Source organism: Conger conger, chromosome 1 (genome assembly GCF_963514075.1).
Source record: "Conger conger chromosome 1, fConCon1.1, whole genome shotgun sequence".
NCBI lineage: Eukaryota > Metazoa > Chordata > Actinopteri > Anguilliformes > Congridae > Conger > Conger conger.
In genome coordinates this window covers 73,824,969-73,847,860 of record NC_083760.1, presented here as the reverse complement: position 1 = coordinate 73,847,860, position 22,892 = coordinate 73,824,969, and the positions used below count along the sequence as shown (strand labels likewise).

Genomic DNA, 22,892 nt, shown 5'->3' with positions numbered 1-22,892 from the left:
ATTGCAGCACATGAAAATCAACCGCGTGGATCCTTAGGATGGTCTCATGAAGTGCAGTGGGATTCACCTCTGAGCCACTTGGAGTCGTACTTCACGGTGCGCAGGACTGGACTGCTCTCTCCGAGACTGCGATAGATCACCGCGTCGCTCGCCAGGAAGTCTGTCATGGTGGCTGAGTAGAAGGCACCGCCTTTAAATAAAAAAAAAAAAAAAAAAAAAAAAAAAAAACTAAAGCTGAGACTCTGCAAGTTAACTATGTTCAAAACAAACCCAAGCAGCCGGACCTCCCTTTAATGACATTTCAGTGGAATCCTTAGGCAAATACTGACCTTTCAGAGAGCCAGAAACTTCAGAGCTCACAGCAATACCACCAGGATTCTACTTTCTGATGGTAATCAAGCACATATCACTGAAGTTGAATTCAGAGTGGGGTGAGCTTCGAAAACTCACCAGCAAACAGGCCCACGTTGGACTGCCTTGATTCGAAAGGGCAGCGGGCCTGGCCCACAACTTCTTCCCCATGCTGCTCAAGCGTGGACATCTGAAAGAGAAAAATAAAGGAAATATAGGAGGACATTTTGTGATCGTGCATCAGTCTAATGTTAGTCATAATGTGCAGTAGTTACTGTAACATTCCATCCAAACCTGATACTCATTTTACCATGCTTCATTCCATTTTTTAAATGAATGTGTTCAATGTCTGTCTTAATATTATCAAGTGCCAAGACCAAAAAATATCAAGTGGGTAAAGAGAGTGTTTACAAGAAGGAGTTACATCATTGATGTCACTTTCAAGGTTTTATTTTGAATACAAGAGTATAAAGTAAACATATTTCAGAGACAAATTTTAAAACCTAACCTACAGCTAAAAGCAAACAAATAAAAACACATGACAAACAGTCTTCACGCACACTCTGAAAGTAACCTTGCCCAAAGAGGCTATGCTGCTATGCTAGGCCTGTAGGCAGAAATCTCATTGTAATCTACGAGGCCATTAAGATCCCTTGGCAGAGAATTGGAAAAGTATAGAGCATAAAAATGTGTTTCATTTGTTGTACGTCAAAATGTAATGGTCAGTGAGTCAGATTGGGTGAGTTATCGTGCCTTTCAGAAACCAGAGGACATCTCTAGCCTGCAGAACTTTCAGCAGCAGTGCCATTAGAATGGCACATAACTTTAACCGAAGAAATGTGTGTGCGATAGGCAGAGCATAGGCAAAGCACAGTGCAGATGGGTATAGCATAGTGTACCTCCTACAAACAGGAACCAGGAAGCAGCCATGAATGAACTTAGAGGCCAAGGTACATGACTGGGACCCGGAAGGTTTGTGGTTCAAGCCCTGGTGTAGCCACAATAAGCTCCATGCAGCTGTTGGGCCCTTAACCCCACATTGCACCAGGGGGGATTGTTGCCTGCTTAGCCTAATCAACTGCAAGTTGCTATGGATAAAAGCAGCAGCTAACTAGCAATTCCGATCGCTTCCTTCCCAATGCACTGCAATTCCAATTTCAATATAAGTCCCTTTTATATCGCAAACCATGACTCACCACAGGTTTTTCAGTTGGCCATATGACCTTGACCTCTGACCTACATAGTTTTCATTTGCGAAAGATATCCTTTGAGTCAAGCTTCAAGTAAATATTTTGTTTACTCCGGAAATACTGCTCTCAAGTCATCAGCAAAAACGTGTTTTTGTCCGGTTGGGCGGCCATCTTGGAAAAGTAGGTCATGGTCACAAAACAAATAGATGTTGCACAACTTAGGTAAGCATTAGTTCCAATGCCTTGTGGTTTCTGAGATTCCGCCTCCAGAAAATAAATCGGCCAGAAGAAAAAAACAAAAACAAAAGAAAGAAAAGAAAAAGTACATTTTGAGAGTGGTTTTGGACTAGTGGGTGGACATGGAGTCTGATGACGCATATAATTCCTGTGGGAAATCAATGTAGAAAGAAACCCAACAACTGGTACAAGCCACCCCCTATGGGGGAGGCTTAAATAACTAATGTAATATGTGTTAATGCAACAAAGAAAACAAGAAAAAACAAAAAAGAAAACAAATACAATTGTGAGCTCAAAGTTTGTGAATTATTGAACTAAATGGCAACCCACTAACTGATTAACTTTTAGCGCAAACACCACCTGCTGCACTCAACCTCTGTCTGAGATCCAACTGGCTCCATTTACCAGCCAGTAAGCTAAGAGGTATCATTGTCTATGGAAAGTGCATCCCATGAAAAATAAAGCAAAACTCGGCCCACACCACCCAAAACACCATGCCTTTTCAAATACCACTGCAGATAGGTGACAGGCCACAAACAGGCCCCAAGCAGATAGGTGACAGGCCCCAGACAAATTTTGTCTACAGAAGTGTCAGCTTTTCCACACAGAGTTGGTGAGAAAAGTATATATGCTTGTTCATGAGATGGGCCTTTATCAGGGCTGGGGAATGTACACAATGCTATAGAAGCCTTGTCTTTACTGCCTTTTTACAAACAAGATATTTCTTCAGTGGTCCAAGGACAATACTGTGAATCAATTGGCATAACATTAACCATTTTTAATTGCCAAATTCCTTAATTCTGATTTAATTTTACAGTTTTATATTAGACCTGAACTGACCCTGCTAACATGTTGCTATGACACTGCTGCCTCTGTGTGCAGATGGCTGCTTCATTTTCACTCTGGGTTTCATATCAGGCAGAAGATTGTGTCCAGAATGGTTCAACTGTTTAGTTTGTACTGCAACCAGTCAGTTCTAACACCAGAATTCCCAGCATGAAACTAACAAGAAACTGACAACTGTTTCTCCAGTTTGTAAACATCCCTATACAACTGAACCAAGCATGTAATTGTAGTTTTTAAACATAAATTCACAGCAATGTCAATATGAGCAGTTTACCCAAAGTCAGATTACTCAAACTATTACTGTGAATTGAAATACAATCACCAACTAAACCTTTTAGCAACGTGCCATTCTCACTTATGAATAAATATGATTGAGTAAAGGCATAAGAATATCCATTATGTAAAGCTATGAGAAGAGCAGTTCCTTCTGTTTCTTCCTCCCGTGAAACTGCAAGCCTGACAGTGCGAGAAAACAGGCTGTGTACCTTGTAGTTACGGCAGGTGGGGTTGAAGGCGTTGGTGCCACAGGCAAACAGAGTCTCATCGTTACGAGGCACCAGCACTTTGATGTAGTTGTAGCACTCATCCTGTAAAAACAAGCCTCTGTTTTAAGGAAATTACAGATGACAAACTCCTATAACAGCACCTCCTGCATAGTGGGGCTTTTACCTGGAGAATGGTTTGTGCGACACTCACACACAAAATGAGCTCTTACGTCCCTGTTAAAATCGCTCTACGGAGCCCTGCCTGAGCCTTCAGACTCAGTCCTCTGGCGTTTGAGTAACATTACTCCAGCTACCTGTCTACTGACACCTGCGGTGCAGATTCTGATCAGGAAACTTAACAATTGCTGACAATACTTTCCCACAAAGCAGCCAGAAGGAAGGAGGAAGACAAGGGTAAAGGGGGAGACAGTGCAGTAGAGAAAAAAGGGAGTGATAAAGAGAGATGGGAGGAGATGAATTGAAAGAGACACTCACGCTGTTTTTGCCCCTCACGGTGCACTTCTCCACATCTTTTGTTTTCCATGTCAGCTTCTGCAACACACAGAACGGACTGTAAACGAGAGGGCTGGCGTAATTCCATCAAAGTGCAACAGAAACATGGGTTCCCAGCTGCGTTGAAGGAACACATCCAAAAGAATGCAGCGGACACACTGCCAAGTACAAACACCTGGGCCTGTTAGCAGATGGGAAGTTTGAGTGTGCTGAACTTTAAAATTTGGCATTACAGCCTACATTCACGAAGTGCAGCATGAATGATTGCGTAGGGCTGAGAAGCGCTTTATTTGTAAGGCGGCACTCCGAGTTCTCTCTAATAGGGTCTGAGCTGCGGAGAGGGCCAGCTCTAACGAAGTCCTCTCTCCTGCCTATTATCTCCAGGAACATTAGCAGTTGCTGCACGTCTCCTGAACTTAGGATACAGGCGACGGGGAGAAATCCATCAGCTACTTAACAAGCTTGTGTGGCTGGAATGTCCCGATGTACTATGGGCCAGCATTAGGCAGTCATGACTGCAAGGGTGATTTACTGACCCTTCTGTCTACCTCAGGGGATGGAGCACCTCAGGATGGGGACCTAAGGCCGCTGGGAAGTGAGGAGACCCCACCTTGGGCCAGAGAAAAATGAATATATCCTATCTGAAAATAATAGTTTTCTGGGGTCAAGCATCTAGGGTCTGTATGTGGTGTATCTGAGGTTCTCCTGACAGAGATGGAGACCTGAGTATGAAAGACTGGTATGTAGGTAAAGCGCTGAATGGCATTTCCGGGATAGTGCTGTGCTACAACAACAACAACTTCATATAAGCAAATAAAGCATTAAATCGTTCTACAAACACAAAATTACAAGGCTCCAGATCATCCAAAATTATCGCTATGCAGCTTTTTGTTGCATTTTAAACATTTTCGTAGTTATGAGCGTACGGTCAGATTTTTGTACCAAATGCAATAACAAATATGACGTTATCTATCCTGGGATGACCAGTCTCACAGGACATAGCAACACATTCGCGCCCATGGGTCCCCCCCCCCTCCCCCTGAATTGCGCTTGACATCAGTTGCAGGTTGCCATCAATATGCCACTGATTACACGAATGTATCCAGTTTGTAATCAAGTTTATAAGTTCGAATCACACCAGTGATGATAAATGAATACAGACCCACTGTCGGTGGCAATAGGATGGTCCAATTGTGGAAATTTCATCACTATGAAAGGAAAGCATTATGGGAGGCTGGGTTTTAGGCTCTCGGCAATCTTGGCGATCAAAAAAATGCAGAACATGATTTTTTTACGAACAGAAGTCCCATCGTATTCAGTATATATCTATGTGTTTAAACCATGAAAATCATACTTGAATCGCGACTTCAACGTGACTTATATTTAGCTTTCGCCGGTCTAGTTAAGTATTTTTCCTGATGCATCTGTTTTACCTCCCTATAGTCCAAGTGCTCCATCTACTCACTTTAGAGGCTCAGACTATTCTCTCATGCCTTTATGTGGTTAAAACTGTTTATGCATTTCAAATTAATTGTGTTAACCCTTGTGTTCTGTTCAATTTTTGGACATTTCGCTTAAAAAGGTTAAAAAAAATTTCCAGTATCACTTTTCATTTAGTGAAAATTTTAAATGGGTCAATTTGACTTGAGGGTCAAACAAAATCATTCTTATGAGGCAGCGGGTTCTCTTCTGCACCATGACACTTTCTGTACTCCCTTTCACCCACTCTTCTATTATCTCTGAATACACAAATCTACAAGAGGTTGAAAAAAAAAAAAAAAAAATTATAATAGTAATTTTAATGCCTAAATAGAATGAGGAAATGGCAACACAAACCTGCGAAGGACACAGTTTTAAATGTATTATACAATTCTTAAGCCTTTAGATATATGGCCATTTAGTGGCTGAAAAATGAATATTACTGGGAGCTGGAAGAGGTGAACAGTTCACTGCAGTACCTGAGAGGTGAGCGCTTACCTGCTGTGGCATGATTTTCTCAGCAGAGGCGGTAAGATTGACAGCAAACACGTGATCCCTGCAACAAACAAGAGGGCAGAAGGCTTTCAGTGACTCTTTATCCTTCTCTTATCCAACCGTCTGAGCCGTATGCAAAGTCTGTGGACAAGAGCAAAGCCCCTGCAATCTGCCCTCCTGGAGATTCCTTTGCAGAAACAAGATTGATTTGTTTGGTTGATTTGTAATGCACCAGTGACAGACGTATTAAACCTATGGAATTACAGACTTTTCAGCTAGACTGGTGCAGCTAGTGCGAGGGCATCTGAATCAGGCCATACACAACAGATGAAAGGTACCCTCTTCAGCAAATCATAAAACAGCTCCTTCAGTGACAAAGCAGCTATGCTTTTGGACACCAGCGATGTGAGTGCTGTAAGGGCCCTGGGCTAACAGCGGGAGTGATCTGCCGGATGAGGGGCAGACCTGGCTGCGATGTAAAGCATGTGGTTGATGCGCAGCATCCTCTGGAAGTCCAGGCCCAGCCGCTCGGTGTCATTGTCAGACAGGAGGCCCTGGAAGCTGGGGTACAGGTAGGAGTCTGTGGAAGAACAGAGCGTTGAAAGCAGTTACTTTTCTGCCATTCAGTGAGCCCGCAGGTCATCTGTCATCTGTGATCAATCCTACTGGCAGAATAAAAATGAGCCGCAATGTAACACTTTACATATTTTCCCAATCTCACCTTCAACCAAGGTAAAGTGTACAGGGTTTTCCCTGGCTTTCTGGAGGGCGTAGGAGGCGCTGTGGCACTGGGGGTGTAAAAACTATGCATTTTCACCCTTATCATTACCAGATTTGTGAAAATGGACGTCAGATGTTGATTGACAACATGATCTATTTAAATAAATTGTATGTAGGCTATAATATGAACAAAACTTATTGGCACATGTCGCTGCTGTTATTTTTTCAACTGATGGGCAATTAATAACAAAATATTAAACTCCCAATATTAACGGACTCCCAAGTATCATTTTAAAGGTGCTTGTCCTTGTAGTCTTTTTAAAAACGTTGTATAAAACCTGTTGTATTCACAAACTGTTCCTCCATGTTTCTGCACTGAATGCGGAACAGTAATTTATGACATGGTTTCGTATCGGTTGGACAAATACGAAACCCGAGATTCTGATTGGCTGTTGACAGGCGATGTCCGAGGCAAGTTAATTCATGTGCAACTATTTTCGGCCAACTTTCATCACTTAGTTGCCCAGTTGCTCATGTAGCAGGCCCTCACACAGCTTCATAGAAAATGAATGGACTTCCGGCAAATGGTCGACCAAATCGCTCAATTTGTACAACATGGTGGCAAAAAAAGAATTCCACAGCTTCAAAACACTTCTCACACACATACCAATGGAAAATACATCAACTGGAAGTTACTGCTTCAGTGAATTTAAATCTTAAATTTATGAAAACCTCATATTTACATTGTATATAATGTATAGTATCATGTACATAGCACATTAAATACAAGTTAGGACACTTACAGAGAGAAATTAAATATACATTAACAAAAACAATGTTTGCTCAAGAGTGGACCCTTCAATTAAATGAAAGCTGCATTTGAGCATGGATGATTGACTGAGTTCATGCTAGAGAAAGAGCCAGAAATCCCAGCACACCCCCTGGAGAGTATTCCAGTTCACGACATGGCTATTAATACAGTCCATTTCAGCAGTGCATTGGGCCAGAGTGACACCGAGCAGTCAAAATCACATTCCGCATGTCGTGACTAGGGACAGACCTTCAATCTTTTCACGCAAAGATGGACAATCTGAACACATAATCAATATGGGGCCCCTCTAATTAAACAATTTGACATAATGGTTCTCTCACTGCAGTCCTTTTCCATAACACACTGAGGTTGAATGTGAGCCAAGCATTGATGGAGGGAAGCGAATTACAGTGTTCAAGGGTTTAACTATTCTAATTATAGTCCTATTCTTCTTCCCTGGAACCCTTGAGGGTTTCACCTAATTTCAGCAGAATTGTTCCAAAGAACGGCTCACTGCCTTTACTGCCTTTCCATAAAGTCTGTCCTGAAAAATCAACCAATCAAAAAGTGTGTAGATGACAGATATTCTATAGACGGAGGGGACCAGGGTGACCTGAGGTACTCACATTACTAACAGTACATTAGAGGTGTACATTACTCACAGTAATGTACACAAAACTACTTCAGTAGTTTTCTGCAGAATTCAGTAATTGGGGGCTGTTATGTCATCCTGCCTGATATAGGGTTCAATGTGTGAATGTGCCTCACAGTGGGCAGCACCCCTGTACAGAGTATAATTGGCTGCGGTGTCACCCAAGGAATCAAGTTTGGTAGTCATCAGCGGCTGCTCTGGTCAATGCTTGACTATGCGAGCCACACATGAAGGATACAATTCTGACATAATGACAGTGCAGTTCAACTAGCAGACTGCAGACTGCAGACTGAATAGGAAATGGTGGCTGGAAGCCTATAGTACTTAATTGACTGAGGACTGAGGCAGCAAGAATGGCTACAAATACAATTGCACGTAAGAACTGGGAATTAAAAATAAGACATGCATTTGAAAAATAAGAATTGGTTTGCCTCAGGGAATGTACCTTTTTGGACTTATTAATCTTATTAGTCTTATTCATTAATTTAACTGAATATGAGTGGATCGCTTGGATTTACCTTCTCACAGAACAAAGTATTTCTATGTTTTGTTTTTTAAGATTACAAACTGTTCAGGCCCATCTAACACTGCTGTGTGGAGTCTCACCGCTTTTATTCCTCTGGTTGCATTTCCCCAGGAGTGAACTTTATTAATGTGACAGGGGGTGGAGTTGTATCTCATGATTGGCAGGTGGCGCATCACCACAGGACTCTGCAGTTCATTATGTAACCTGGGTGGCTACAGCACATTGCGTACCCAAAGTTTATTCTAAGAGATAGATAAAACAAATGTTCTCGGCTAATCCATCGGCTGGGACAAACACCTTTGACCAGGAGAACTGCATTGCGCACCTGGATTGGCTTCAGACTAGCACATTTGGAGATAGAACAACCTCCTGGACAGAGGCTCTCTTTGTAATCAAAATCTGGAAAAGTAATTTCCCCTTTTATGTGGTTTCTTGCTTTCTCTAGATCATACCCTGTTTCTTCTCACCTTCTCGCACATAATTCCAATTTAATATTTTAAATGCACTGCTTCATCAGGTTTACATTGCCCTAGGTCAGTGTCCACTCCCCGACCAACTATGATAGGGGTGTAATTTCTTCTCGGTACAGTAGTTTCTCTTACTTAAAAGTCTTGAACTGTGGTGAGCAAACTAATCCAGTTCTTCCAATTAATGCAAATTGAAAATTAATTTTCTATCCAGCATAATTATATCACCATGCTTTATGGACTTCTCTTGATTCTGAGGTAATGTGACTTGTTGAAATTGGTGACAAATGGTTCTCATTATTCCTCCTAAGGGATCTACTTTTTGTCTGGCTATTTCTACTAATGGCCCTATATTTTACTCAATAGATGAATCCATCCCATTCCGGGTCATTTCTACAGCAAGCTCTTTAATCAATTAAGGGGCCCTTAAATTAATCAAGGCGGTGCTCCCAATTGCACTCAACGATCCCACAGATCAAACAAAACAGTGTAATGGGCTCTCCATATGCCTCCAGCAAAATTTACAACAGTCCTTTTTGTAAGTGAGGCACACCATATTGGAATACAGTACAGTCCAATTTTAGCGCAGAGGTGCAGGGTTTTCGAAGTACAGGCTAAATCCACACATATTTACAACCCTGCGAAATCCAATCACGATGAGCTTACGCTGCTTGCCAACGATGCTGATTGGCTCCAGGTCCTTGGGGAAGGGTGTGGCTGCACTGGACACCTGGAGGACGGAGGAGGCCAGGGTGAGTGCCAGCAGCAGAAGGGGCCGCAGCCCCGGGATAAGTCTCATCTCCAGAAACGGGGAACTGGACCTCAGCAGGATACCATGCCGGTCTGGGAGAGGTAGATAAAGACAAGAGAATTAAGGAGAGATTCATATACTGGCATGGAGAATTGAATATCTGTGGTTAAGGATGTCATCCAATATATGTTAATTAAGCTCCTATTTAATTTGTATTAAACTAGGCTCATTCTTCAGCAACCAATGTGAACACAAAAGTAGTCTATTCTCTGACAATGGAGATGTTACTAGGGGAGGAAGGAAGAAAATAGAAGGTAGCAGTCGAAATTGTACTTCCCTCTAGGGTCTTTCAGCGAACTTATCCCTGGTTATGGGTATGCACTTTGTTGTACGTCGCTCTCGATAAGAGCGTCTACCAAATGCCAATAATGTAATAATGTAGAAGACCCAGTTAAGATTTTGGCCACCCCAACTGGAGCTCCCCTCATCAACAGCCGCACCTCTGAAAACCACCGTTTGCCACCAGAAGCTCCCATGTTTATAAGAAAGTTGGACAGCACGCCACGTTCTCAGGAGCCCGAGCTGCCTAACGGGAACATGGTGGGTGTGTGTGTACTGTATGAACCCACCCACTGTGACTGAGTCAGCGCGCAGAGTGCACGGCAGGGCTGAGAACACCAGGTTCATGGCTGCAGGGACCCTGGCTCATTTACTCACACAATGCAGTCTTTAACAGGTGAGTTAACGCAATACACCATGCCGTCCCTCCCGGCTCCACCTCTTTCTATCTGCTCTGACAAAAGGCCAATAGGGAGGAGCCAAGGTCTCAATTCAATTTTCAAGAATAAAAAAAATAATAATAATAAAATAAAAAATAACAAAAATGGAAAAAAACACATCAAAGAACATATGCTTGTTTTACATGGAGAGATGAATGGCTTGGGTAGATTCAGATCCAAATAGTCACAAAATGTTCATTTCAACATTGCCAAGGTGAAGGCTAAAGGCAGATGGATCACAGGCTATTTGCCGTCATAAAAGAGGGTCTGACTTGGGCAGACAAAGGGCAGTTTACCCACTGCACTGCTCCACCCACACAAACTCTCAAAAATATGTGTTTAGCAAAAAGAAACATCAGCCCAGAGTTATAAAGCAATCAGAACCAAATTTAAGAGATAAGAATAGTCATCCATATTAATGACACGCAGACTCATTCTGATTCAGGGGAGAAACCCGCTTTTTTTTGATGAGGTCAGGAAATAATCACAAACCAATAAATTACAAAGATTAGTGTCTGCCTCACTTCACTTCAAGAATTACAGCCAGTAGCACTGTAAGACTGTGTAATGTGTTGAGACAATGAGACTGATGGATGAGACACTGCCAGTTTCCACACAGAGAAGAGGAAAGGTGGCACTCACTTGCAGGGTATGGCAAAGTTCCAACTACATTTGTGGAGGCTTCTAATTACATATCCACCTGGCTACACCACAGGCACCACCTGCGGAGCTCAACGTCTATAGTCATCCCTCACCTACCCCATACTGCTGAGAGCAGAGGTATTTCACATTATGCAGCATTGGATTTAGCCATTGAACATTTTTCAATTCTCCAATGCAACAAACCTTAACAGCGTTCTTTGGCTTTATAGTGTATGGTAAAGCCAATGTTGCTGAATATGTTTTAAGGGAAGCCTTTAGCAACACTATAAAAATAACAGGCCCTCTAAAAACAAAGCTGCACCTGAAGTTGAAATACTCACGGTATACTCATTGACCTACTCCAGTCATGTGCTTGGTCAAACCAAGTAAACACTTCTTAATACAATGGCTCATTTTGTACTCCATTGCTGACTGGAATGGTCTGTGAGTTGCGTATTTATAATATTTATCATCTTGTGCTTCCCTAACACAAAATTATGCTGTATCACTTCCTCCAAGAAATTATTTAAACAGAAAATGCAATACTTAAAATGTCAGCATTGGGCCAATGAGGCTCCAAAAGAACAGAAGGGGCCAGGTGGGGTGGGACAGAATGTTGGGGGAAATATGTGCGCCATTAGTGTGTTTGCTAAACTTGGAGTGCATCCCTTGCTTGTACACATGAGTGATGGGGTGGTTTACATTTTGGAGGCATTCCATAAGGTCAGGACAGAAGTCTTTTACATGATGCAATAGTGATAGGCCAGGACTGTTGTCTGTGACTTCACCTGCTGTGAATGCTCAACAAAACTTTTAGGCAAAGACCATGAGAAAACCACATGCACTTCTAACCGACATGTCGATGGAGGACGTGAGAAGACTGAGAAGCACTGAAAAGGAAAACAATTGATCTAAAGTGATAAAAGAAATGAGCAAGACCTTAAAAATACTCCATTGAAACACAACAATAGCTTATGCAAGAGCTTATGCAAGTGCACCAGATGCGCTGTATCGGCAACTGGGTGGGTTTAAAAAGTGAATATCCTCACAAAGTCAGAAAGGGTTTAAAAGAAACTCTGTTCCTGAGAAGAAATCAGTATGGGAGATGAAAACAGTCGACAACAGGGGGACCGAAAATCCGTGAAAGTCTCAGAAGTGCCCTGGACCTGATCCATCGCGCCGCGCGGGAAGCCTGGTATTAAACCGCGGCCCTGTGACAGATGCGTGGCGTGGCCTCTCTGGCGGCAGAGAGCACTGCCGCAGCTATAAATACAGCGCCTGGATCACGGTGGCAGCACAATGGGAGAGTGTCTGGCAGCCGTTGTGGGGGCTGAAAGACGCTGGCTGGAGCCGCCGCTGGCATAACAGCTTCTCAAAGACTGCGGGAGCATCGCCCGGCCAATTAAACATCCTCAATCATACGCTTTAAAACTGGCTCCTGTTAATGAACTCCCCACCGACACCTCCTCTGCCCCCTCTCCGTCACTGCAGCTTCAGAGACGACTTGGTGGCCACTCTTCTGAATTGAAGCCGTCATCTCTCCAGTACACGGTTACAATCTGCACCTCTGCAAGGTGCCAAGTAGTGAAACCTGAAGCATAAGTGTGGGCTGTACACCCACAGTTGGCTGGACCTTGTTTCTACGTGTTAGGACTTGCCACACACTCAACCCCCTACCACTTTCTCAAACTCCAAAACATATCTCTCACACACACACACACACACACACACACACACACACACACACACACACACACACACACACACACACACACACACACACAAACACACAAACACACAAACACACAAACACACACACTCCTATATTAATCTCAGACTATGGAGGTTTTCTCTTTAATCAATTGCTGTTCAAAGGCTCTGGAAGTGAGAGACTGATGAGCGGACAGCTGTCGATTGGATGTAAGCCACCGCTGATCCCGCTCACTCTTTGCACTCATTTAGACTTTTAAGATTCTGTTCTCCTGGTTTTAATGAAGCAGACTTGTTAAGCCGTCAGGGACACACAGTCGGTTTGGGGTCTCTGTACAGAAGAGGATTCTGGGCCGCCAAGGCTGCCCATCGATTAACTGACATTCCTTTAGATTCACTGTCAATCCGGCTCCAGTTGTATGGCAAGACGTCCCTCGCCTTGCTCCTCCCTCGTGTGCAAATTGGACAGCCTCGCTAAAAGAATGCCAGGTCTTTATAGTGTCTGGAACAGGCCTCGTTATTCTCCTTTTGAAACCAAATTGGTATTAATTCATCAATTCTCTTGAGTGGCACAAGATTCAAAGAAAACCCCAGTTGGCATGGTGTCAACATTCCATAAAAGAAACATACAACCAAAGACGTTTATATTTGATTTGGGGTTTAATGCTCTTTATGCCATTCATTTCAAATGATGGCTCAGCCAACAACTTGGCTAACGGGGCTACACCAATTTTACAACAAGCAATAGTGACACCAGTGATAGGCACAGGGGGAATAAATGTAGTTGAAACTCAATGCCACCATGTATATAGATCAATGCTGACACCCTGAATATTTTTGATGCCATGAGAACTGTGTATATGTCCAAATAAATCAAAATGGACTCCCCCTTCAGTGGTATACGCTGACCTAGATAATTAGGCTGCGTTTCCTTGCATTCCTCTGTCATTTCAAACATGATTAGGCACATTAGCCCCTGCTCTCTATGGACCATTAGCCTCCCAGCGCCCCGTCAGGGACTATCATGTAGCAGGGGTGATGAGGAGGAACAGGGCCTGGATGATTAGGCACAGTGCTCTCAGAGCAGAGACACAGCCAAACGGGAGAAGGCGACGTGGAACAACAGTCTGTTTATGGCAAAACTCTAACCCCTGAAAGGAACCGTATGTTTGCTCTATTATCTGTCATGATGGCGAATGATTTTTGACCTTTCAATCCGGCAAGATGAGCATCATGACCTGAATGGCAATCAAAATAAATACACAGACATTTTAACTAGTTTAAAGACTTTTGTTGATAAAGCTTAGCAGAAAGCAAATTGATTCTCTTCAGTATTTTGAATTATGCTGCCCATTGCAAACAAACAGAAACTTTAAAGTTCTGCCATGACTCACAGACAAAACCACCATTCAGAAATAGTGCACCCCCCGTGATTTATTTCACAAAATGTTTTTCCACAAAAATATCTAATCAGGAGGGTTCTGGGGCTAATAATCCGGTCCCAAAACATTGGAGGACAACACGTGACCCTCACTAATAGGTGCTGCAATAAATAGGCTGTTTAAGTAGCTGGGGGAAAACAAGACAAGACCTATATCTTGTGTACAACCCAGCGTACAAAAGAGCCCATTGTTCATTGGGGCCGCATCATCTCTGACCTGCTTGTGTTTGTTTCATCATGCCTGCCGATATCGGAACACGGTCCCATGATGGGCCTCACATGGCCGGAGATTAGCCGCGCACGGCGTCGTACAACCCCGCTCAGGGGCGGCCCCAAGGCCTCCTCCAGGAGCAGCTCTACATTCAGCTTGGTAGAGCAAATCAACCAGAACAATCCCCCACAGGCTGCCTGAAGAGGGGAACTTCTCCAATTAGATTTCCAGTAGTTAACCACGGTGGCACCACAGAGGCAAGCTGGAAGTTCAATAAAGAAAGAAAGGGCCATTATCAGCAAATGACCCTGTGGGATATTTCATAATGTTTGAAGGATGTATGTCAGACTCTCATTGGCCTCAGAAGCTAATCTAAGCAGTACCATAAAAAAAGTGCTCGAACAAAGCACTGAACACAATTCACATTGTACAATATGGATATATGCCAGGGGTAGGGTCATTTATTTAAAGCCTGCAGGCCCCACCACAGCTTAATCCTAAACCTGAAAGACAGCGCTGCTACTTCTTTACTTTTAAAAAGGGTCCTTCAAAACTGCAATCTGGCACTGTTCTTCAGAGAGTGCTTCTCATTTCGACTCGAGTATTTCATGGTAGGAGTATCAGAGCTTTGGCCACTTTTAAATGATGGCAGTGTGAATGTTAAATGATGATATAATGACTGTAATGTCCTAACCACTCTGTATATTCCTTGATTACACGATGTCTGTCTATGATGATATATTAATCACGTTACCATTTCAACTTTAGTGTCAACTTGTTTACTGCCACTTATCTTGCAGGCTTGTGGAATGCACAGAAAAATCTTTGGGAAGCAAACTACTGCAGATCAACACATCAGGACCATAAAACTGACTAACACATATGATTCTAATTCAGAGCTTGATCTCACAGCTGTCATTTTGCTTCCTTGGCATGCAAAGTCAGTCATGAAAGAACTGTCTATTTAAATTTCGGTAAGGAAAAAAATGAAGGTTCAAAAAACGGTGTCTGTACATTTAGGCTGACACCTTCACTGACACTGAAGCTCTCCGTTCATCCGCACACTGGCTTGGAAGGTATAAAATGGGAATGCTTTTGTCCAGATCTGTCAGTCAGGGTCATAGCCAATTTATGAATTTGCCGAAGTCACTACCCTCCACCCCCCGACTGTCCACAGTTTGGCCTGTTCACTTCAGACATAGTGGGAGGCTCATTCTTGAGTGCCATTTCTCCTCCTGTCCCAGTAAGAATCCACCTACCATTCATCTGTCCTCCTGTCCTAGCTAGAATCCACCTACCATTCGTCTAGAAAACCTAGGGTCCTGGAGGTACTGGCTTTTAAATCCTGAAGCAACCAGTTCCTCCCTGTCGGTGCCTGTCTTAGATTTAACACTAAACCAGCAGGAGAGTATCTCTCTCAGGAGCAGAAAAGGGAAGTGAAAGCAAGGAAAGTACTGCAATAAAAAAAAAAAATTTGTGAATTTGCCACGGGCAAATTTCTCAGAGCTTAAATTCCACCAACGCTCCCATTTCCACTGCAGTGTTTAAACTGCCATTCGCTGTGCAGTGGGAGACTCTGGAATGCTAGTTCAGTTTTAATCACAGAACTAGACCAATCTGGACTGCTTGCAGTACTTTGAGAGCAACCAGAGGGATTCTGAGAAGGGGAAACAAAATGTAACAACATGCTAAAATGATCTCGAGACTGATACTCCAAGCCTTGACAGCTTACTGAAGTAGCTACTTCCAAAAGGCAAAACAATATGGCCTAGCTCTAGGGAAGGAATATACTACTGAAGGACCTGTTATGAATGTTGATTGCACATTTTCTCTTAACATTCTCGCAGCAGAAAATAAATGCCTCTTATGACAGAGAAAGCTACTTTCAGGACAAGAATGTCAGCCAGACAGTAAGCAAGAGACAGATCGATAAAGAGAATCACTGAGAGCATTATCCATTCTATTCATGTCAGAAAACTTCAAAAAGTGATACCATTTGTGGGAGGATGATGTTCCCCATGTAAAAATGCTCTCAGCAGCTGCAGAAAAAACACCCATGTTTATTTTTCACTGCTCACCAGAAAAGTAGTTCCTCACCCTTTCTCCCCCGTTTCTTTCACTGTCTACCATCTGAAAGCATGCAATGGTCAGCCCATGGCATACACTGGCGTGGGGAAAACACACAGAACAAGAGCTGGAAAGAAAACAAGAGTTTTGCTAGTTACTAAGTAATTCCTGTGTCACCAATAAACAATACCCTCTGTAAAAAGACAGGAACTCCAGCCTATCCATTTGCCCAAGGAAGTTAGAGAGTAGCGATGAGGTACAAAAGTGTCTAGCGTTTGAAAAGCACCCTGAAAGGGAAAGGTGCTCGTTTGTGTTGAAGTTTGTGCGGCTTCATCTATTTTTACCAATCTATTTCGGCACTTCAAACCCACAGCCTCCAAACCTGACTGCTGGAGTCATCCTGTGTGCCAAACAGTGGAGTACACAGCATGATTTCAGACTTCCATTCCCTGAGGATGTCATAAGTGGGCGGATGTGCGTTTGGGTAGCTAGGAGAAAGGTGGGGGGCAATGGAGGAAACGAGACACCGCATCATCAAGTGCCATGGTGCACTCAATCAAACCTGCAGCACAATCGCTCACTGCACCGAGCAACAGGGGGGAGAGCGGGGCACGATGAGCAGCCAATCCCAGCTGAGACTGTAATTAAGAGTGTCACGCTACTATGGCAGTCACACAAATCAATATTGAAACACCTGCAGCGGTAGCTCAACAGTCATACATGTTAATTAAATTGCTCATTAAAATACACCCACACACAAGCATGCAGGCATCTGCGGACGCACACACTCCAAAATATAGACGACGTCTTGTGTGGCATAGCTAAAATATAAGATCATGGTAAGAAATCAATGTTCTGGCTGCTGATCTATTGCAATGACTTGCATAATATTCACTGATCTTTTAAATTGATGCTGTATCTGAAATACGATTGAGCTGGTCAGGAAGTTGACAGCAGCCAATAAGTTTTCAATAATGCAATTGGTTTGAATAAATAATTCCTTTACCATTCTGTTCATACTGGCCATCCAAAAGTCTTTCTGCCAAATGTCCTCCCCTTGAAGGTCATTCCCATGCACACACATTGACCACCCAAACCCGTTTTATCGAAAGCATCTTCGGTACAGAACTACTTGCAGGCAATTAACCATTTACCTACACTGCCAATATAGAAAGCAGAATTTGCTTTTAGAATTACTCTTGTAGAGAAATTCCTTACTGCAGTGAAAGACATAATGGTTCATACAGACCTTTTGTCTGTCTTTCAACGTTGTCCTGAGAAAGGCTAGTAAAAGTAGTTTCTCATTTTAGCCTCTTACCCAAGTGACTGAAATTCCAGCATAAGTTACTTCTTCTTTGAGGTAGTGCCAGAATAAAAAAATATAGAAAGTCTGTCCTTATTCATAACATGACATTTATTTATAAGTCCTACAGAGTTTGTTAAAGAATACCCAGACTGAAATTTAGCTGGTGGCAAAGCACAAACAATGTGTTTAGAAACCTTGGACAAATGCATACAAATTGATTCCATTTGTAAAAAATCAGGAAAGGCAGAATGGCTCTGAAAAATGTCAAGTAGCAATTAAATAAAACGCACAACACTTCAAGAAATATATGTATTTTTCCCCACAAACAGCCCAAGGTGAATATAAAAGGTACTGTCGCCATGCGAGCAGGCTCAGCCTGCATCTGGGGAGTCTGCCTGAGTGCGGCAGAGGTGGGGAGTGCGGTCCCGGGCACCGCAAGTGCCCTGCACTCCTGCTGCATCACAAGCCTCCAGCTCTGTCTGCCCGTTCCGATCGGGCCAGACTGCCCCCATCTGTGTGTAAATATATATGTAATCTACTCAATCCAATACTCTGTGGTGCATCCTCTCCTCCTGACAGCTAAACAATGGAAACAGAAACGTCGCCAGCCCCACACTTAATAGAATACAATATCTGGGGCCTGTCATTACGTTACTGAGCTAGAGCCCCCCACGGGGAGGCGAGTGCAGCCAGATGAAAATGATATCCGCTCCCCTCCTGCTGGGAAGATGAAAAACGTCACGTGGATAGAGAGAAAGGGGGGAAAAGGGAGGAGAGGACGAGGCAAACAAAAACTCATCCTAAAGTGGATTGTTTACAATCCATGCTTAGCAAGGCCAGAGGCCTCCCCAGCACTAGGCGACGTGGTGGGGGGTGTGCGGGGCACAGTTTTCCCCTTTCCTGGTGGATCTCAGGCTTGAGAAGCAGATTGATCAACTGATTGATTGATATTCTGTGATTTTAGTTACCCACTACATTTGATTAGATTTCAGGGTCTTCATTGGGATTGGCTATTGACCTCATGTCACGCTTCAATGACGAGGCTCTGTGTCGCACAGAGTTGAGAGGGATCCCCGCTCTCCCATCCAGAGCAGAAATGCGCCTCCTCCTCACTTATTGTCGGTTCTGGTTTCCTCAAGAGAAGCTCACAAGAAGTATGACTTCCACAGACGGTCTCGACGCAGGATGTGATGGCACAGAGGTGAGATCGAGATGGTGAGAACATACCGGACTTGTCCCTGCTGTGATTTCACAGCTCACACTCACTACAGGCCCAACACAACCAACTAGGGCCATGACCACCGGAGCCTGTGGGGACCATGGAGGGAAGGGATGAGGGCACAGGAATCTATTCTCAACTGAGAATCAACACCCTTCACTTAATAGTGGGAACACTTGGAAAGATGGAAGATCACTGGTTTCTCACTGAGCCCTTTTTCATTTGCATTATATGTTATATCAAAACAAGAGATGTTGGAGAAGCAAAAACCGACTGACCCATACTACTAATCTATGAAACTAGAAGTGGAACGTCATTAGCTCCGGTATCATGAGGCTGTTGTTGTCAAACATTGATTGACCAACATGAAAAAAATTTTCACTTTAGTGTTGGGTCACATGGGTAATCTGGGTAATCTCAGCAGTATCTCCGGGCTGTCAATGGCAAAAAAATGTAACCTGGTTCTCTGGCAAGCCATTTACTGTCCTTAAATTTGTCTTGATGAAAGTGTGTCAAACGCAGTGCTGAGAACAAAAGATACAAGACTGTCTCTGCGAGGCACAATACTTGGAAACACAAAGCCAAATGGACCTTTCATTTTCTCTGACGCAGGTTTGTAAATTCACACTGCTACCGCAGTGCAGATCAATCCTGGACCCATTTTTCAAAGCTAATAAGAAAAAAAGTGCGAGGCATGAAGGGGGTGACAGCGGCATTGTTCCTGGAATCTTTAGTAGGCTCTGTCTGGACACAATAGATGCACTTTTTAAATGAATGATTTTCCAATCCGAGCAGTCAATGCTAATGCGCACAAATATAAATCAATGGAGCCCTGAAAAATAAAAAATAAAAAACACTGAGATGGGGATGCTTTCAGTGTAATGCTATCATCGCGCCTGCATGCTTCACAATTACCACTAAGATGAAATACTTCATCATTGTGCTGGCGGCGCCGGGAAGGCACATCTCGCACACACCATTCGCATCTCATTAACAGCGTCAGGCTATTCTCTCCAATGTAGTCACCTCCCCCTTCACAGAACAGTGAGCAGGTCTAAGGGTAAACAGGGTGCCATGCAGCATGGTCACAGGGGCATCCGCTTCCACTGGCTGGCTGCTTACTGCTGTTGCTTTCCATCCTTGGAAAGCCCTTCCCCTTGCATAGGCATAGAAATATAATGCACTCTCTGTCATTTGAATCAGACCACAAAGTGCAAATCCAACCTCCTATCAAACACAGGGCTTAAGTTCTTGAGAAGCACCTGTCTCCAGAATACAAAAGAGGGCTTTTATAGTAGCCATGGAGATTCAGACAGTGAGCTCGTCATAATCAATGGTTCAATGCATGCAAATTATTGCTGCTGCACAAACTGTAAAGGGTTACTGTAGCCTCCCTGCTCCTCTCCAGCTTTCCCACACCATTTTAAATCGCACACAAGCTCAGAAGAGCACTTAAAGAGGCCCTAGGGCCAATCTCTGAGAAACGACTAGCCTTTCACCTTAAAATGATGTTTTAATATGTATAGCTACCTGGAGCTTGACATAAGTTTTCTGGAAACACATTTGAAAATGGACCTCAAGTAAAACATTCTGTTGGATGTGCTCTGGCCACACCACGAACATGGCTCCTACACACACACGTGCGCGCACACACACACCCACACACCCACACACACACACACACGGTAAGAGGAGACTTTTCAGTTTTTTCAAGCAGCACACTGCAATAAAAAGGTTTATGACTGCACAGGCTATAAAACGTCTGTATAGCCTGCCACAGGGTTGCCAACCCCACTAACCTAGTTCAGTAATCAGAAGCTTCACAAACATTCCACTGGTCATTGCAGTCCTAAAACAAGCAACAGTACATGACACTACAGCCACTGAGCTACGTCTTCACCTGATGGCCATACTGCACTGCAGATATTATGGATGCTGTAGTGCCATGGTGGAATAATCTCTCGCTTCTGATGAATCTGAAAAAATGATTCTGTACGCCTACTTTTCTAAGTCATATTTATATTTCTAATGACTAGCCTATTTCCTCTACACTTCTCCCTCCTTAGGAGAACTGGATAAAATTTTTTATTTTCATATAGTCCTTTGCATTTCAAATTAGTCAGTAGGTACTGCATCTACACCTCAAGAAAAGAAAAGTAAACACAATTTCGTTCCACGTGAATATTACATTACATTACATTATTGGTATTTGGCAGACACTTATCCAGAGAGACATACAGTTGATTAGCAGGAGACAATGCAGGAATGCAGGGTTAAGGGCCTTGCTCAAGGGCCCAACGGCTGTGCGGATCTTATTGTGGCTACACTGGGATTCGAACCAACGACCTTGCCTGTCTCAGTCATTTACCTTAACCACTACGCTACAAGCCGCCCGAATATCATGCCATGATGTTAACAGGTGATGGTCCTTGCCTTTAATGCATGAGTCGTTAATTGACACTTGAGATCTAAATGATTACAACAAGACATTTATCAGACAGGAAATCTGAATTTTTTTCTCTAATGCAATCTACACAGAATAATTAAATGAACTGTTAAATTAACTGCTGACGTCACATTGAGTCTCTCTCTGTATGCATGTGTGGCCCATATAACCCATCTATAACAAAGCTGAATCTATTGTAAAAGTAGTTTAACTATCCAGAATCATAGGGTTAGTGCTCGTCGCTAGCATGTTCAGAAGATTAACAGTGCAAACACAGTCCAGGCTACTAAATGTAATCTTAATTGGCCTTGCATTAACACATGGCTGTTTATTCTAGGCTATTCAACAGTTTGATTCATGAAATGTCAGATTGATGCCATAACAAAATATGAGGCTGCATATACTGGCATATGCTGGCATCCTCTCTCTCTTTTAATGGTCTTAATTTGGAACTACTTTCAAGTGCACAAGTTCTTTAACTTAATTTCATGCATTTTCCACAATACCTAATATCATTGTTGCGCTCCGTTCCCTTGAGTGCAGAGAGACGCACAACTACAGTAGAGTGCAGTGATGATGATACACTTAACACAATGAAGATAAATCAAAAACCAAGTACTATTCAAGTATTTATTTCATGTAATATAGGTTCATGCAGATGTAAGTCATAAGTAAACAGATAACAATATATTGTAAAAAAATAATAATAGTCGCTTTTGGAGAAAAAAGTCTAAAAGGATCTAGTGTGGCCATCCTTTGCTTTGCATTTAATCATTAATATATTTTTTTCTTCACTCGTTAAACCATTCCATATGGTTTGAAGTTCATTCCAAAGAGATTCTTTCGATGTTACAACAGATTAATTTATCTTGGTATCCAGAAAATCCCAGATTTGCTCAATCGGATTAAGGTCTGGACTTGAGTGGGCCAAGTCATAACTTTTATGTCACCAGATGATTATTTTAATCAAGTGACCAACCGGCATCATGTAAGGCTACAATGCGGCTACGAACAATCTCAGAGAGCTCCTACCATCGTGCCATTGTGTCACTGTGACACTGCTCAAAGTTCATGTTACCTTAAATACTGGAACAAATGACCATCAGAAGTAATTTTGCTGAATAATGTTGCTTCAAACCAGTTTAAACAAATTGTTTACCATCAACATTCATGGAATGAGCCTATGCAAAAGCCAAAAACCACAATTTTTCTAAAAATAATTGGTTCTCATCGCCTACAATAGTATTGTTCAATGCATTTCCACCATTTTTTAAATTTAAAAAGATTTTTTTATTTTTTTATTTTTTTAGAAGTAACATATTAGGACCCCGTTCAGAAAAACGTGGTGGTGTATAATCATCACTGCACACTATGTGTATATACTATGTGTATATGCTAAATGTTTTGCAATCAAAGGCCAGGATTTCTAAGATGCTTCCTAGCTTAGCATTTTTTATGTCATTATTTCACATAATAGCAAAATAAATGTTTTTTTCAAGCAATGTCTATAAATTATTAAAGTGTAAAGTCTGATAATTCTTGGAAAGG

General features: G+C 42.7%; 1 protein-coding gene across 7 annotated transcripts in view; it reads right to left on the bottom strand.

The window, feature by feature from the left end:
• The window catches only part of sema6e (sema domain, transmembrane domain (TM), and cytoplasmic domain, (semaphorin) 6E), a 115,341-nt gene that overhangs the window by 28,877 nt on the left and 63,572 nt on the right, over positions 1-22,892 (bottom strand). For all 7 annotated transcript variants that reach the window (XM_061246715.1, XM_061246706.1, XM_061246740.1 and 4 more), the window contains 7 exons: positions 9,439-9,615; positions 6,062-6,176; positions 5,600-5,657; positions 3,605-3,661; positions 3,110-3,211; positions 451-541; positions 68-190 (listed from right to left, as the gene is read on the bottom strand). In XM_061246715.1, the coding sequence (XP_061102699.1) occupies positions 68-190; positions 451-541; positions 3,110-3,211; positions 3,605-3,661; positions 5,600-5,657; positions 6,062-6,176; positions 9,439-9,571 (679 nt within the window). In that variant the 5' untranslated portion in view covers positions 9,572-9,615. The remainder of the gene's footprint in view (positions 1-67; positions 191-450; positions 542-3,109; positions 3,212-3,604; positions 3,662-5,599; positions 5,658-6,061; positions 6,177-9,438; positions 9,616-22,892) is intronic.